The sequence below is a fragment of the Thermobia domestica genome, chromosome 1, assembly GCF_964235325.1.
Source record: "Thermobia domestica chromosome 1, izTheDome1.hap1.1, whole genome shotgun sequence".
NCBI classification, from domain to species: domain Eukaryota; kingdom Metazoa; phylum Arthropoda; class Insecta; order Zygentoma; family Lepismatidae; genus Thermobia; species Thermobia domestica.
This window is the reverse complement of record NC_137454.1, coordinates 117,683,387-117,697,985: the sequence shown is the minus strand read 5'-3', so window position 1 is coordinate 117,697,985 and position 14,599 is coordinate 117,683,387. Positions and strand designations below refer to the sequence as shown.

The window sequence follows — 14,599 nt, the reverse complement described above, 5'->3', positions numbered from 1 at the left end:
ATGATGATGTACTAAGGACGCGACCTACGGCTTAACTTGGGATCCGAACCACTTGTGTTCCCACAAGGAATCAAATCCAGGACCTCTTGATTACAAGGCAACGAGCTTAACAGCCATCCACTGGGGACACATTCTCTCAATACTGGCATGTAATTTATTCATGTAGGTTTTAATTTACTGTCCGGAGAATATGCATTCTATTAATTCTTAATCAACCGTTATGTCATTTTTATATTTCACTTGAATTATGATAAATTTCTTAAATATTTACATCTGAGCTGAGATAAGGAGTTGCAACGTCCCAACAAGAATTAATATGGGACATTTAAAAAATAATCGAAAATGACCAATATTAGAATTGAATTCATAGTTGTTGGGGTCACTGAGACGAATAGTGTAAGTTTTAATCCAATTCAACTTCAAGGTCATACTCCACTTCCCAGGGAGGGGGCGAGATTTTTAAAAGTAATAGAAAACGACAGACATTAGTGTTAATCTCATAGTTTTCGAGGTCATTGCGTTTAACGGTATCAGTTTTCATGATGATCAAGTTCATCTTCACCCCTTGGGATGGGCGTGCGAGAGAATGACTTTTTAAAAATAATCAGATAAGCTAGCTTATTAGTAACTACTATAATTAGAGCAAGTTTAACATTAACACATTTTCTCGCGCTTACTTGGGGCTCTGCTAGTTTTAAATATTACTTTATTATGAATCTTTTCAAAAATCTAAAATTTTGTCGCTCTCTAAATTCTGCCGCCCTGTGCTTGAGCACAGAATAGCACTTACCTAAATACGGGCCTGCATATAGGACGTTGCTGGAATTAGAGTCATTAGATTTTAAGTAACCAAATTAATGTGCGACTTCTATTCTGATTTTAGTTCCTTTCAATGAATAAATCACTATAACAGATTTTAGTTACATCTTTCTAAAAAATGAAACAAAATGTTAAGTGCCCTAACTGTTCTATAAGCGAGAAGAGATGGATTATAGATACAAACAAATTATGATATAAGAAATTATGGTATGGAGTATAATGAAAAAATTAGAGAACTCCGATAAAACATGGTTAGAATCGAACCACTGGACTTCCTACGACTGGTTATTCTGTCTTCTAAATTGTATGTACATGTTATATCATGACACAGTCTATTGGTTTTAAATTAAACACGACTCGTAAATTGTAAGCGTATTGAATAGGATTGGCAAATTGAACTGAATTACCAGATTAGCTAGTAATCCAAAGACGCCATTATTTGTGTAATTGCAGACAAAAATTTCAAACTGAAGGTTTGTTACCACTATCACTAACATCACTACTAGCCAAACATATACTGTACCTAACTATCTGAAAGTAACGCAGAACATTAGACGCTACAGACACTTAACTTATTATTCGTATTTTTCGTTCACTGCTAAGAAAGAGGCCTATTCTCTAGAACCGTTTTGTGAAAAAAAATTGATAGTTTATTGTCAAGTTTATCTGATCACAAATTTCGGTTATCATAAGTTTTGTTAACACTCTGTTTGTATCATCTGATTACAAAGCCTTCATTAACTATACACTCTTCGACATGTACATTACTGACTTGTATAGCGGGAGTATACTGTATTAATTTGTACAAGTTTGGTAAATCTGCTCTCTAAAAATAAAACATTCCATAATTTACAACAACTATTATAATTATCCTTTTATAGAGTGTTGATGTTATAGATTTCAAAACAGTAAACTTACTGTACAGTTTATTTCCAAGAATATTTATTTTACGTTTCAACCCCATCTCTATCAAATCATTAAATAAAACTTAAGTTTTATTGGTACCACAAGTAAAACAATTAAAGTGATTAAACTTAGCCTTTTGTTATATAAAAAATATGATTCTTGTAAGTAACCAATAGCAACCAAGTACAACATATATTATAAGACACAAATAGTCTTCTACATACACAAATAGCCTAGTCAATACATAATTAAAATTTAAGCCATAGAATTTGTTTGTTGGCCCGTAGATTCTTAGAATGTATTTTGAAGTTAAATACTCCGGGCAGTATCCGAAGATCTGGCAACTCTAATATAGAATAATTCGCTCTTTAAATTAATGCATCACGTAAACATATTGAAACCGATATTTGTTGCATTTTGTCTGCCTATAATACGTAAAAATTGAAAATTGTACTATTTATAATAACCTTACATTAGCTACTTTGTTACATTCTAGCTAGATTCTGAGTGTCTGTTTTATCTTTCGAATTTGCTAATACTGTGTATAGTACCTACTAATACTCTGGGATAGCAGATTTTTTTATTAATTTCTTTGTCTCAATTAAAGTGTATTCACGAAAATTTGTTCGCTAATTTCAAAATGTAAAAATTAACACTTACCTGGTAAATAACTGTCTGGACGTAGAAGAGGTAAATTGATTTTGACTTTGAGTGGGAAAGATAATATAACGTAAATAACAACAAAATATTTTATAAATGCAGCAAAAAATAATTTATAAAGTATGATTTTGGCAAAAGTTTTAAAAATAAGTGGCAGTTTAACACCAAAAAATTCAGCCTTGAGAGGATCTTTCAACAAAATATCGCTACTTTCTTTTTGCTCTTTTTTAACTTTAGTTACATCTTTGACATCTTTCGGAGGCTTCAGAAATTGAGGTAGAGGCTTTGGTGTTACTTTCTCAATTTGCTGATAAGTAGCGTTGGAGTAACTCTTGACTACGTTATTCATCGTTTGTCGCTCTATTAATTGTGGATAATATCTATTTGCACTGGCTACTGCAGACACTACAAGCGCATATGTGTAAAATATGTATAGTAGCATATTGCACATTCACTATGCTAAAGCCAGCATTAACAGTGAACTCCTGGCAGTTCGAGAAACTCAGAATGCCATGTAAATTCCTATTGTACGACAACTAATGTTGTCTAAAAAAAATAGTGTGTTTACGTGCCAGGATAATAACTAGAAAATAGGTTACGAGAACGGATTACTTATGAAAGGTACGAAAGAAGATCTGATAAAGAGGTCAATGGATTATTGGTATAACAATAACATTTTTATCCCCAATTTTTAAAATAATACATGGTAAATACATTGTTTTGTTCTTAAGTCTCAATTTAGGAAAATTCTTTGTAATAATATTTAGACTTAAGAAGGTTGGTGTTATGTGGAGTTGATAATATTACTTCACTTCCTTAGTATTCCTAATAAAACAGAAGATCAAACACGCCTATTTCGTTAAATAAACACTTACGAAACCTCAAAAATACGAAATTGAAAAAAAAAACTTAATAAACCAGGTATAAAAATACATTCTCCCTTAAAATAAACCTACTTTCTTGTTTAGCCTATATTATATAATGGTAGACTACTTAAATTACAACCTTTATAAAACTTTAGTAATATTTGATTTGAGATACACTAGCAAATTTGCCACTTTTTTAAAGGAAGATTCATCTTGATTTAAATATTTAAGTGCATTATTCCTCATTTCTTCTATGAGTTCAATACAAATGATTTTTAAATTCAATTACCTGGAGTTAATAATTTTGAATATTAACATTGCAGTAGTTTGGTATAAAATATCTACACTAACTTAAGCTTTCTAGACAGTAAATCCAATTTATGATCTTCGAAGTTCTAATCGAAATATTTGAGGTTACTTAGAAAAAATTAATAATTTAACATCAAATTTTATATACGCTTAGCAAGAGAAACAATTTTTAACTAGTATTTTGTACATCTTAAACACTTCTGTACTTCTTTTTGTTGTGTTATTAATTATCTAACTGAGTAAAAGTACAGTAATGTCTTTTATGAATTCCTATCATTTTTGTGAATGTTTATCTTATGTTGATAGATACTATGAAGAAGTCGGTTTACAAAATAAAACGTATCTTACAAAGTGCGCGAAACATTAATTCGAAATATAGTTTGGACATAAACAAAACTGGCTTTGTTTCCTTGAAGGTCGAAAAGTACGGTATGTTTATACAAGGGAATTGGAAAACATTTGACTCATTGACTATCCAAATGTGGACTTAATGCTTTCTTGACAGTTTTACCGCTGACAAGAAAACTCGATTTAGATCCAAATTTAGTATAATGTTCCTAAATATATTACTTAAAGACAAAAAGAAAACATCTTACCTTGACCACCTGATCCATAGAAATAGGTGAAAAATGGATATCGTTTCCAATATTTCCAAAACTTTGGGATGTATTTGAGGACAACAATAAGAACGTATACTTTAAAGACTCCCCATGCACCATTAAGTAGAAGTATAAGTTTCGGTATAGTATGAAGCATAAAATGCAAAAAGTGAATTCTAGCAAATTCTGGAGGCTCTTGTTTTAAAACTTCGCTAATAAGCCACAAGAGAGTCGTCTGCCCAGAAAAGTAAGTGCTTAATCCTGGTAATAAATTACTACTTAATCGGGGATGTTGTAACTCGTCAGTATTTCCGAATGGTAGCAAATTAAGCAAAACTAATAAAGTAATAACTGGAGTGCGTTGGCAACACATTGTCATGACTCAAGTGTAAACTCAGTTACAATAAAGTTTTCTTTCAACGTCTCTTTTTCTTTCTTTTTAAATTCTTTTAAATTGGTTCAAACCAAAGATTCATTAGCAATACATCGCCTCTACTGACATGCTCGAGATAATGAATTGAAAAAACTTATGCGAGAAATAACTCTTGTAAGAACGAGTGATTATTTTTAAGAAGATTATTTAAGCATTCCATATTACAGTACGTTAACGATATCGAAATCAAACTTTAAATAAACGCTGCACACTATTCCGCGTTTTGTTTTTAAACGTTCTGATTACTTAAAGTATGTGAAACAATGTTAATATCCGCAAAACATAGTGACCCACAAACTCCTTTTCATATGATTAATCTATTTCCTTTTACCAAGAATGCATTCTTTCTTTCCTATTTTCAACATTACTTCTTTCGTTGCTGCAAAAAGTAAAATATTGTATTTTCATTGATTGCACAAGACTTCGTATATTCTTCAGAATGTGTCCAAGTTTTGTTTTTAACTTTCTTCATTAAGATAAAAATGGCTGACTCAATAATTTTATTCTAGCTTCATAGAATTTTGAGTACTTTATCAAAAATAAACGTAAAATGAAGTAAGTCAAAATCGGAAGTACCATCAACTTCTTTACAGTATTATGTATAAATCACGATATTAAATAAAATTATTAATTGTATTTTCTTAAATGGAGAAATTTTACAGGTATTTTTTCAAACGTTATTCTGTAGAATATTTCTTATATTCCTTTTATGAAATGTTTTAAGGATCAAAAATGTTTTACCTGATAATTCGCACCTAATACAAACTCAAAAGCTTTATAGAATCAGGTACCATTTTACGTATAAATTTAGCGTTTCAAATAACATGGAATTACAAGACTAAAGTTGTACAAAGTGATTTCACAGTAGATATTGCGTTAATGCTATTCTTCAAAGACTATCAAAGAGTAGAAAAATTAAGCTTTGTAAAAATAGTATAGAATTCTAAAATAATATTAACAGAAACTTTAAACAATACTCCTAATCTTACCTCCAAATAAGTATTGGAAAATTGCATATTTGAGCCAATACTTCTTGTACTTTTGAACATAAAAAACTGCGTAAACAGTAAAAATAATTTTCTTTGCAGCTAACACAGCCAACCAGATAAACACAACAGTGGGCAAAACATAGAATACATAGTTTGGTTTGATGCGTCTTAATAATTTCAGAAACACTGGTTTGTGTTGAGCCACTTCTGAATAGATTCTTTCTATAATATTCCCATTATTAGAAGCTTCTGTTATATCAGTTTCGTAAGGTGCATGATGATAACGTTTCTTTGATTCAGTTAAATCAAAAAAAGCACAAAACAACAAAAGACTAGCACTAAATGTCAGAGAGGTAATACAAGACATGCTCTCACACTTTACAACATAAATCGAGTTGTATCATTCTACAGACAACAATTTAACGGAATGTTTTAAACAGGACGCTCTTTAAGATTTTACATGTTTGTTACTAAGGCGGTTGTTTTTTCGTATAACTTGTAGATAATCAATGATAACCATAGTGACTGACTGAACTTGTAACACCTGGAGTTCAAGGAGAAACAAATGCACAAAAAAAAAACATCTATACTAATTGTTAGCACTTTGTAAGTGCCTGCCAAGCCTTTGTGCTAATTAATTCATTAGTTCTCTGTTCTCGCAGTGGCTGTAGTTAATTTTGTTTTCATGCATATCCATAAACTTTGAAAGGTAGTTAACAAATCTAAAAATATGGAATATAAACTTGGTTTAAAGCATCAGATATTGTTGTACAACATCAATAAAAGCACAGTTTTCATTATCTAAAGTAAAGCTTGAAATACATATCTGCATTATTAGTCCGTTATTCTTTATCGAATTAGAATGACTTTCAATGGTTAGTGTTTTCACCTTTGGTGTGACAAACTTTGATTCAAATTAGGGTCGAAATTTCATGTTTTGAATCTTACGTTATTGTAGTTTCACGCCGAATATAATGGGCGATGGAAAGAGACTTAACTCCAATCAACTAATCAATTATGATCGTAAATTTCGCTCTCCGTAACTTTCAAAATACAGAAAAAATATTCAGACAACCTTAGGAACTACGTTTCAATGCTACAGGATCCTCAGCATAGAATTCTATGATGGTATGAAAGATGGAAACTCAGAATATCAGTCGTTGCACTCTTTAGATACTCACCTGCTAACAACGACGAGTATTATATTCATTTGATCGCGATTCATCGGATATCAGCTATTTCTTACATTCGATTTATTGTTAATGTATATGAAATTTTTATTATATTATTATTCGAATAGTGACTAATATTATACTACAGTTTAATTTACTGCCTATGAGAGTCACGGTACTGGAAAGCCCTTATCTTTTCAATACGGAAGCAACAAGAAATGAAAATTTGATTTTGAACGAATGTTCAGAAAACAAATCTAAAACAACCTAAAGGAATGTTCTTGTTAAAACTGTATGTAAATCATCAAGATTTAAACGAACCATGCTGAGAAACTCATCTCTGCAAGAATTCAAACATATTTTTGAAACAATATTGTTTTATACCCGAGTTGTATCCACATTAATATCAAGATTATGCAAATTCTTGTAAATAAAAGTTGGCTACACAGATGTATTTCCATCCGACATAGAAATTCACTGACACGCCCACTACTTGTAACATTCTGACATGCCTATGAATATTTCTTCAGACACAATAATGGAAAACAACACCAGACACCATATATTCGCTAGTACCTGTGAATTCAGTCTTTGATTTTTCAGTTTCTATAAGAGTGTAGTATTTTGAGACTCAAGACCTTCATATTTATCATATGCTATTGCCTGTCATTTTGACAGGATTTAAATAATACAATTTCAAGTTTTTAATTTAAAACTTCAATTGTATTTACATATCACAAATAAATAAATAAATTCAGACCCGAAACAAGCACATTTATACAATTGTTTGTGACACGTAATTTACTTATGAAATAGCCTTGATATCGAACTATAATCTGAAGATCAAATAGTTTGTGCTCTAGATCCAAAACTACTTTTTTTGCTATCTTTTTTTTATTTTCGCAACATAGTAGCCATACGCGTACACTTAATGTTCTTTCTTTCAAATCGTGAGGTTCCTGATTCTGACTCCATGTCATACTAACATATGTCCATTTATCCATAAAGGTGAATGTCATCATTCTTTTTTTAGATGCATAGGTCCTGTCTGACTCTTTTATAGAAAGAAATCCGTTCAATCCTACGGCCTCAAGTATTCTTTAAAGTACAAAATTTTGCTCCAGCTGGATCTAGCATTTTGTTAAATAAAGGAACAAATAAAAGTTCTGAACAAATTGTACACATTGAGAGTTAAATATTTAGTTTTGAAATACTGCGGGAGGTAATTCTTTGATACTGATTACTCATTTTTTATTAGTAAAGATGGGTAATACTGAAGATCAAGCTTTAATTGATAAGAACATTTTTGATTGAAAATAGCTGTGCTCCCTATTACCAGCGTTGTGTAAGTGTTTAGTACACTTTGTTGTTGTAGATACTATCAAAATATCAATTCCCAAGAAATTTCACCCTCAGTACACGAAACAATTAATTAAATAAAATGTTTGAACTCACCTTCATCTTCCCGTGGACGTGGACGACCGAGTCCAAGAACATTTAATAGAAAGCTAATAACTGTATATTTTTTATGGAAGTATTTTAAATAGAAAAGATATCCTACAAAATATTTGACTATGATAATTTTGATAATTTTCCATACAACCCATTTACCAAATACAACTGCCACCCCTACATATAATACATAAAGTGGAAATGTTATTTTGTGCCAAATTTTTGCATGTACTGGATGCCTTAATAATGGGTCGCCCTCCTCTACTTCGCCATCAGGAGGGATTTTTCTGGCTATTCGCTTCTGAGAAGCATTATGGTGTTCTAAAGAGGAGTGCATGTTTGGAATTGTGAAATTTACTCCGACTTCCATTTGTGAGTCTAAATAACATTGGATAGGTGACATCGTGATAGTAGACGCAGCAACGAATAACAATATTCCAGATGTAACTCGTGCTTCACTGGGCATGTTCCCGTTTCCGCTTTAAACTGTGAGCAATACGAAAGCGTATCCTTATTTGTCAAGTCTTGAACAAACTCTGTTGAAATTCGTTGTTTTAACATTCAAGCGCAGCAGTGATGCGTTAATAGTTTCAACACACATATACGTATATACACAATCATGTTAAACCTGGTTACACTCAAGTGGATTACATTAGACAACGGAATAAGGATTTCAAGAGAAAGTTATAATCAGTTCGACACACTTTGCTTTATATACTTTGTTGATGTAAATATTAGCCAGAATTAGAATTTAGGTCTTGTTCTGGTATATTATCCTACTTCTGAATGTAACTTAAGAATAGAGGAAAGAGTAAATGCAATGAATAAAAAATAATTCAAATATTTTATGCTACCATTCACTGAAAATGTTTATTGATTCTAATATTATGATTCGACATTAAGATAATCAGTTGATATACTTTTAATGAAAAATATGAGCATATTTTTAAAATGACATGAGTCGTTGTCACATTAATGTTTATTATATTAAAATATCCATAGAGGTATATTAAAATGAAACACGAGCATGTCATAAATGATTCGAATGATACAAAAATTTAAAAGGATCGTTTTACAAAATATATTTATAATTTAATGCTTCATCTTATATTTCGACTTTAGTGCAAATTATATTTTATTTCTCTAGTTTGATCTATACCAAGTACACACACTTAATGTAAATTTTTATTATTTCAGATAGTTTGTAACTATAAGTCAAACTATGTCAAAACTTCCCAATTATTCACATTACATAAGCTGACAAAATTTTATCCTCCAAATTAATATTCTTTTAAAAAATGTTAATTATGAATTCTAAACAAACGTTAATTAGTTCTCTCATGCACTTAGTTTCAAGTGAAAGGAAAAATAGTTTTAATCTATAAATAAGTAAATAAGAAACTAAATCACAATAATAATAATTATTAGGAACTATTAAGTTATATCGAACGAGATTTTTCCGTTTGACAGAATTGTATGGTATCACTTTTATTTCTTAAATGTATAAATTGATTTTTAATGTAAACCTTTTGGATCCTTCATTATAATTTATTTATAAGTAATAAAATTATATTTACATTTCATTTTCATTCTAGCACTTTATATATTAAATCGAGAATAGTATAGCAAAATATTTCTTATATTTCACAATGATAACATGATGACATTAAGTTAGGTGATCTCAAAAAATATATAACACTATATTATATAATTTATAAATATATACTGCGCACACTTATATTGTTATAAGCTTGTTTTGTTATGTATTAACAAGTATTTAATTCCCAAAACAACCAGGTGAATTGTTAATTATCATAGTGTACTTTGAAACTTCAAATTCGATTTTAAGTTAGAAACGCTAATGGTCGAATAATGTTATTTTTAGCTATTCTCAATAATAATGATTTGCTTTTTGAATAATCAAAAGAAAGTAAGAAACTAGGAAATTTAAATAGATGATTCTAATTCCTTTTATACTACTTGCTAATATTTCATGATTAATATTTAAAGCATGTAAACAATAACAGTAAGAGCTTACCTTCACCAGGAATTCCGATTATATTCGCAACGTAGCTGTAAAAGCCATATTTTTCATAAACATACTTCAAGTATGGAAGATATCCAAGAATGTATATTATAATAATAATTTTAACGATTTTCCATACAATCAGCTTCCCAATTCCAATCTTAATAGCAAGATAAATGGCATATTTGTATAATTTATGTTTATACAAATATTTCGAATAAAAGGGATTCTTTTCTTCAGGCTCAGCTTCAATTAGTTCTTCCTTATCCCTTTTTTCACTTGGGAACAATAATTCCTCTATAGATGGAAGTACTTCTTCTAATGCTGTATTATTACTGGTACTCGTTGGAATTAATATGTCTGATGTTTTGGCAACACTAGAAACAGAACAGATGGCCGCTAAAATAACTAACAGGCCTAGAGCAAATTGTAAATGTTTCATCGTAGATCAAAACAAGAATTTCTTCAGCTGAAGGACTTTTAAGAACTATTTCAGTTTTCATGAACGAAACAGAAGCCCGTCAGTGGCTGTGGATTTGTCTGTCAATGATCGAATGATTCTCGAACACTTTCTCAACATAACTCGTCGTCAATGGTACACATCAACAGAGAAAAATCTTAAAAACTCTCTCTCTCATTTACGAAGCTGTCAATTCGTGTGTAAACATTGAACTAGTTCTCGTGATCCTTTTTTCTCCAAAACTAATACAAACTTCACGATATATACTGTGTTTCCATATTTGTCTTTTTCATCAAATTTACGTTGACATACAGACCGATAATCAAATAAAGAGAGAAGAATGAAGTTTGAAACATGCACATTTACTATACTTCGTTATGTGTTCTTATTTCTTCTGAAAAGTGACACTAATTGAAAAAAGAAGTCGAACGTTAAATAGTAAAGAACTTGAATATTGTAAAAGAATAAAATCTAATTGGTTTAAACTAAACAAGAAAAAACTTTTGTCTTGTACCCAATTGTTTCATTATTATTTAGCTAGTTAAAATTAGTTCAATTCAAACTTTCTCACTTTCAAATTTCTGTAACCTAATTTCCTCAACAATATCAGGTAAAGTACATATTTTTAAAAAGATTTTTAGTAGTATGAACATACGATTTGTGACCCTGAAATTATTGACATTATGAAAACTTGAACTTTTTTTGCAACAAATTGGAGAAAAATCTGTTTTTTCCAATATTTGTTCTTCTTTTTTCATATAAAGTAAAAAGTACAGCTCACTAACGTGTTTGCACAGAAGCGTCATTTAGAGCTGCACGGGGAGGAATTTGCTCTTGCCCCGGAATTGATTTTCAGTTTAGTGTCCCGTTCAGCAGCGAGGCTATATGAAATGTGGATCTACTGTTTAATGTGGGATCCGAATCACATCAGCTCCCGCCGGAAATCGAACCCGGATTTCCCACGCAAAAGTGCACACGCTAACTGCTTAGCCACGAGGGAGTTATCCCTGAGTTTGAGATAAGCATTTTAACCAATCGTATAATAAATTAATGAAAAACGTTAAAATTCTACTTATACCGATGGAGATTCTTGTCCCACCTAAGCCAAAATGACGCTACTGACTTTGCTATCTTTCATAATTTCTAACTACTGATGCTGTCCCTAGTAGCAAGAAAGCTTTCGGCACGTTGGCGCTTGCTTGGCTTTGGTTTTCTACGCTTGCACTTGAAACGCATGCTTTCATACAATCTGCCTTTTGTTGTACTTGCAAGCGATATTTTAGACCGTTCGCAGAGCGTCATAGCATCATTGGCTGTTCATTGGCTATTCACTTGACTTGTGAAACGCTTGCGTCCAGCTAGAATGTAACACTGAATGCAGGTTGCCCCCATATAAAGTCGTTACTTGAATCCAGCTTGCGGCATGCTTGCAAGTTTTCCAATCAAGCTTATTGCAAGCTTGGCCGACGTGCAATTCAAGCTTACAGCAAGCGGTTTAAAAGGTTGTCTCTGCTACTAGGGTGTGTATACTATGAAAGAAAACGAATGATTATATTTAAATTATATAGGCACTTATAATTTTTCCCTTCACCAATTTCAATTTCAAGCAATAAAATTGATTATTAATCTTCAAGGAAAACACACATCACAACATAAAATAACATTTATGTCTGTTATTAGACTTTCGCATAGGTAAGATTCATCTAGAGTCACCAAATTTGGTACTCACATACAGTATATCTTCATCAAATCTATTTGCGTACGAAGCCATTTCTTAAATTTTTGGCTTGGGGGAAGATTGGGAGGAGGTCAAAATGTAGGCATATGCATAAAGAAGAGGATAAATACTCGGAATGACGGGTATTACTGAAGATGGATTGGAGCGTAGCGGCCCTTTCAGTAGTAAGGCTATTAGAGACATGGACTTATAGCTTAAATCGAGATCAGAACCGTGCTCCCGCCAAGAATTAAATGTGAGTCTCCCGTACCAAAGGCGCATACGCTAAGCATAGAGTCGTGAGGGAGCTCTGACGGATATATCCATAGTATTCGGAATTACTAAGATGACTAATAAGAATCCCGACGCCGTTGAAGTCCAAAGTTTAGCCCCAATGGTCATAGGGGATGGATGTCCAAAATGACCATATTAGTATCGACTCCATAATTCTTGGTACGGGTAAGCTGTTTGGTGGCAGTGCCGATAACATTTAGCCCCAAATTAATGATAGAAGAGACATGTCAGCTAGCCCAAAAATTAACAGGGGCAACCTTAAATGCGATACTCTTCCTTATTTATTTATTTATTTATCTCATTCCTTTACTGATATTTTCAATATTCGGCTTGGGCGGGATTGGCATGGAGAGGGGATCAAAATGTATCCATAAAAGGAGAAAATAAGTATATATATATATATATATATATATATATATATATATATATATATATATATATATATATATATATATATATATATATGGTGGCCCAAAAATAGGTATACAGTACTGTACAGCATTTTACATCATTTCTTATTGTTATCCATCAGGTATACTTAGTTTCTTTATTATTTATTCTTAATGTGTGTTTACTTATATCTTGAGCTCGGAAGAACCGAAGCAAATAAACTCGTAGACTAGAATGTTATACTTGATCAATGGAGGGGTGTACATCTACTTTTGGGTCTATAATACTTGGTATTGTTTTAAAACGCTCATTTACTTATGTTACTACTCAATTTTTTTATTGTTCAGTCGTACATGCATTACGAAACAGATCTCACGTGTTTTGAGAAGGAGCTCATTAAGTTGGTGAGGGGTGTAAAGTCATTCTTGAACTTACAGTCTTCAGAACTTATTTTGTTCTCTCGCAATTCTATCTAAAAGGTTTTATGGGATCCAGCCATATATGTCGTCAACATGACCATCAGACAAAGTACACGGTTTATGGCTTCTTTTGTATGTTAACACAAGGCCGATCTAGAGGGGCCTAAACTATTGGAAAAGGGATTTTTTTTAGAAAAAATCCCATTTCCCTCGAATTCCTCTTTTTCGGTGTATGATACTGACATGCAAATGGTACCGTTTAGAAGGTTGCTTTCTTCTGAAGAGAATAAGATACGAACCGAAATCCTAGGGTAAATAGTGATGATGCAGTAGCTGCTTTACTGAAAACCTAAAATTTATCTTTAAAATCCCAAAAGGTTAATATTTTCACTCTGGATGCCGTTCAATTCCTAATTTAGTCCCAATCGTCATGGAGGGAGGCTGAAATATAAGATATCCAAAATGGCCGATATTGGTATTGAATCCATAATTTTTCGGATAGCTAAAATGATTGGTGAGTTCCAATAATATTTGAGCCCTAGTTTAGACAAGAAGGGATATCAGCTGACCCAGGAGTTAACGCGTTTGTTACTCTTCATCAATGATTTATTTCACACATATTCATAGGAGCAACTCTGAATGTGTTGCTCTTCCTTACTTATCATACCTACTTCATTCATTTCTTTACTCTCAAATAATTTACATAGTCCTTATCCTTTCCTTATGAAGAACTGGCATTTCAAGATCTTTCATAAAAATCGATTTTTGTATGACATTAGAGCAAAACGTTTTCTTCTATTTGATGAGCTTTGATTATGGGAAAGTCTCAAAGAAGATACACACTGTATTTATCAAATTTGAACAATTTTACAAAAATTATCATGCAACATTATTTTCTAACATCAAAAAATACAAACTTCGCCCTCATTCTTTACAGGTCACAATATCAAGCATTTGATGATTGTATCGCCTCAGAGAAAATACCTATATGATTTATTGTACTAAATCAAACATATTTATAATAAACTTGTCTTGAGAGTGTTGAAAAGCAAAACTAGTTATATCTATAATCCAACTTGGAATTGAAT

General features: G+C 31.6%; 1 protein-coding gene across 2 annotated transcripts in view; it reads right to left on the bottom strand.

Annotated features, from left to right (window-relative positions):
- Positions 1-14,599, bottom strand: part of LOC145666513 (uncharacterized) — a 42,869-nt gene that overhangs the window by 12,249 nt on the left and 16,021 nt on the right. Inside the window, exon 1 of one of the 2 annotated variants that reach the window (XM_081733804.1) lies at positions 10,244-10,789. The exons of the other annotated variant lie outside the window; for it this stretch is intronic. Coding sequence (XP_081589930.1) covers positions 10,244-10,673 — 430 coding nt within the window. The 5' untranslated portion in view covers positions 10,674-10,789. Of the gene's footprint in view, positions 1-10,243; positions 10,790-14,599 lie in introns of those variants that run through there. 2 annotated transcript variants of the gene reach the window in all.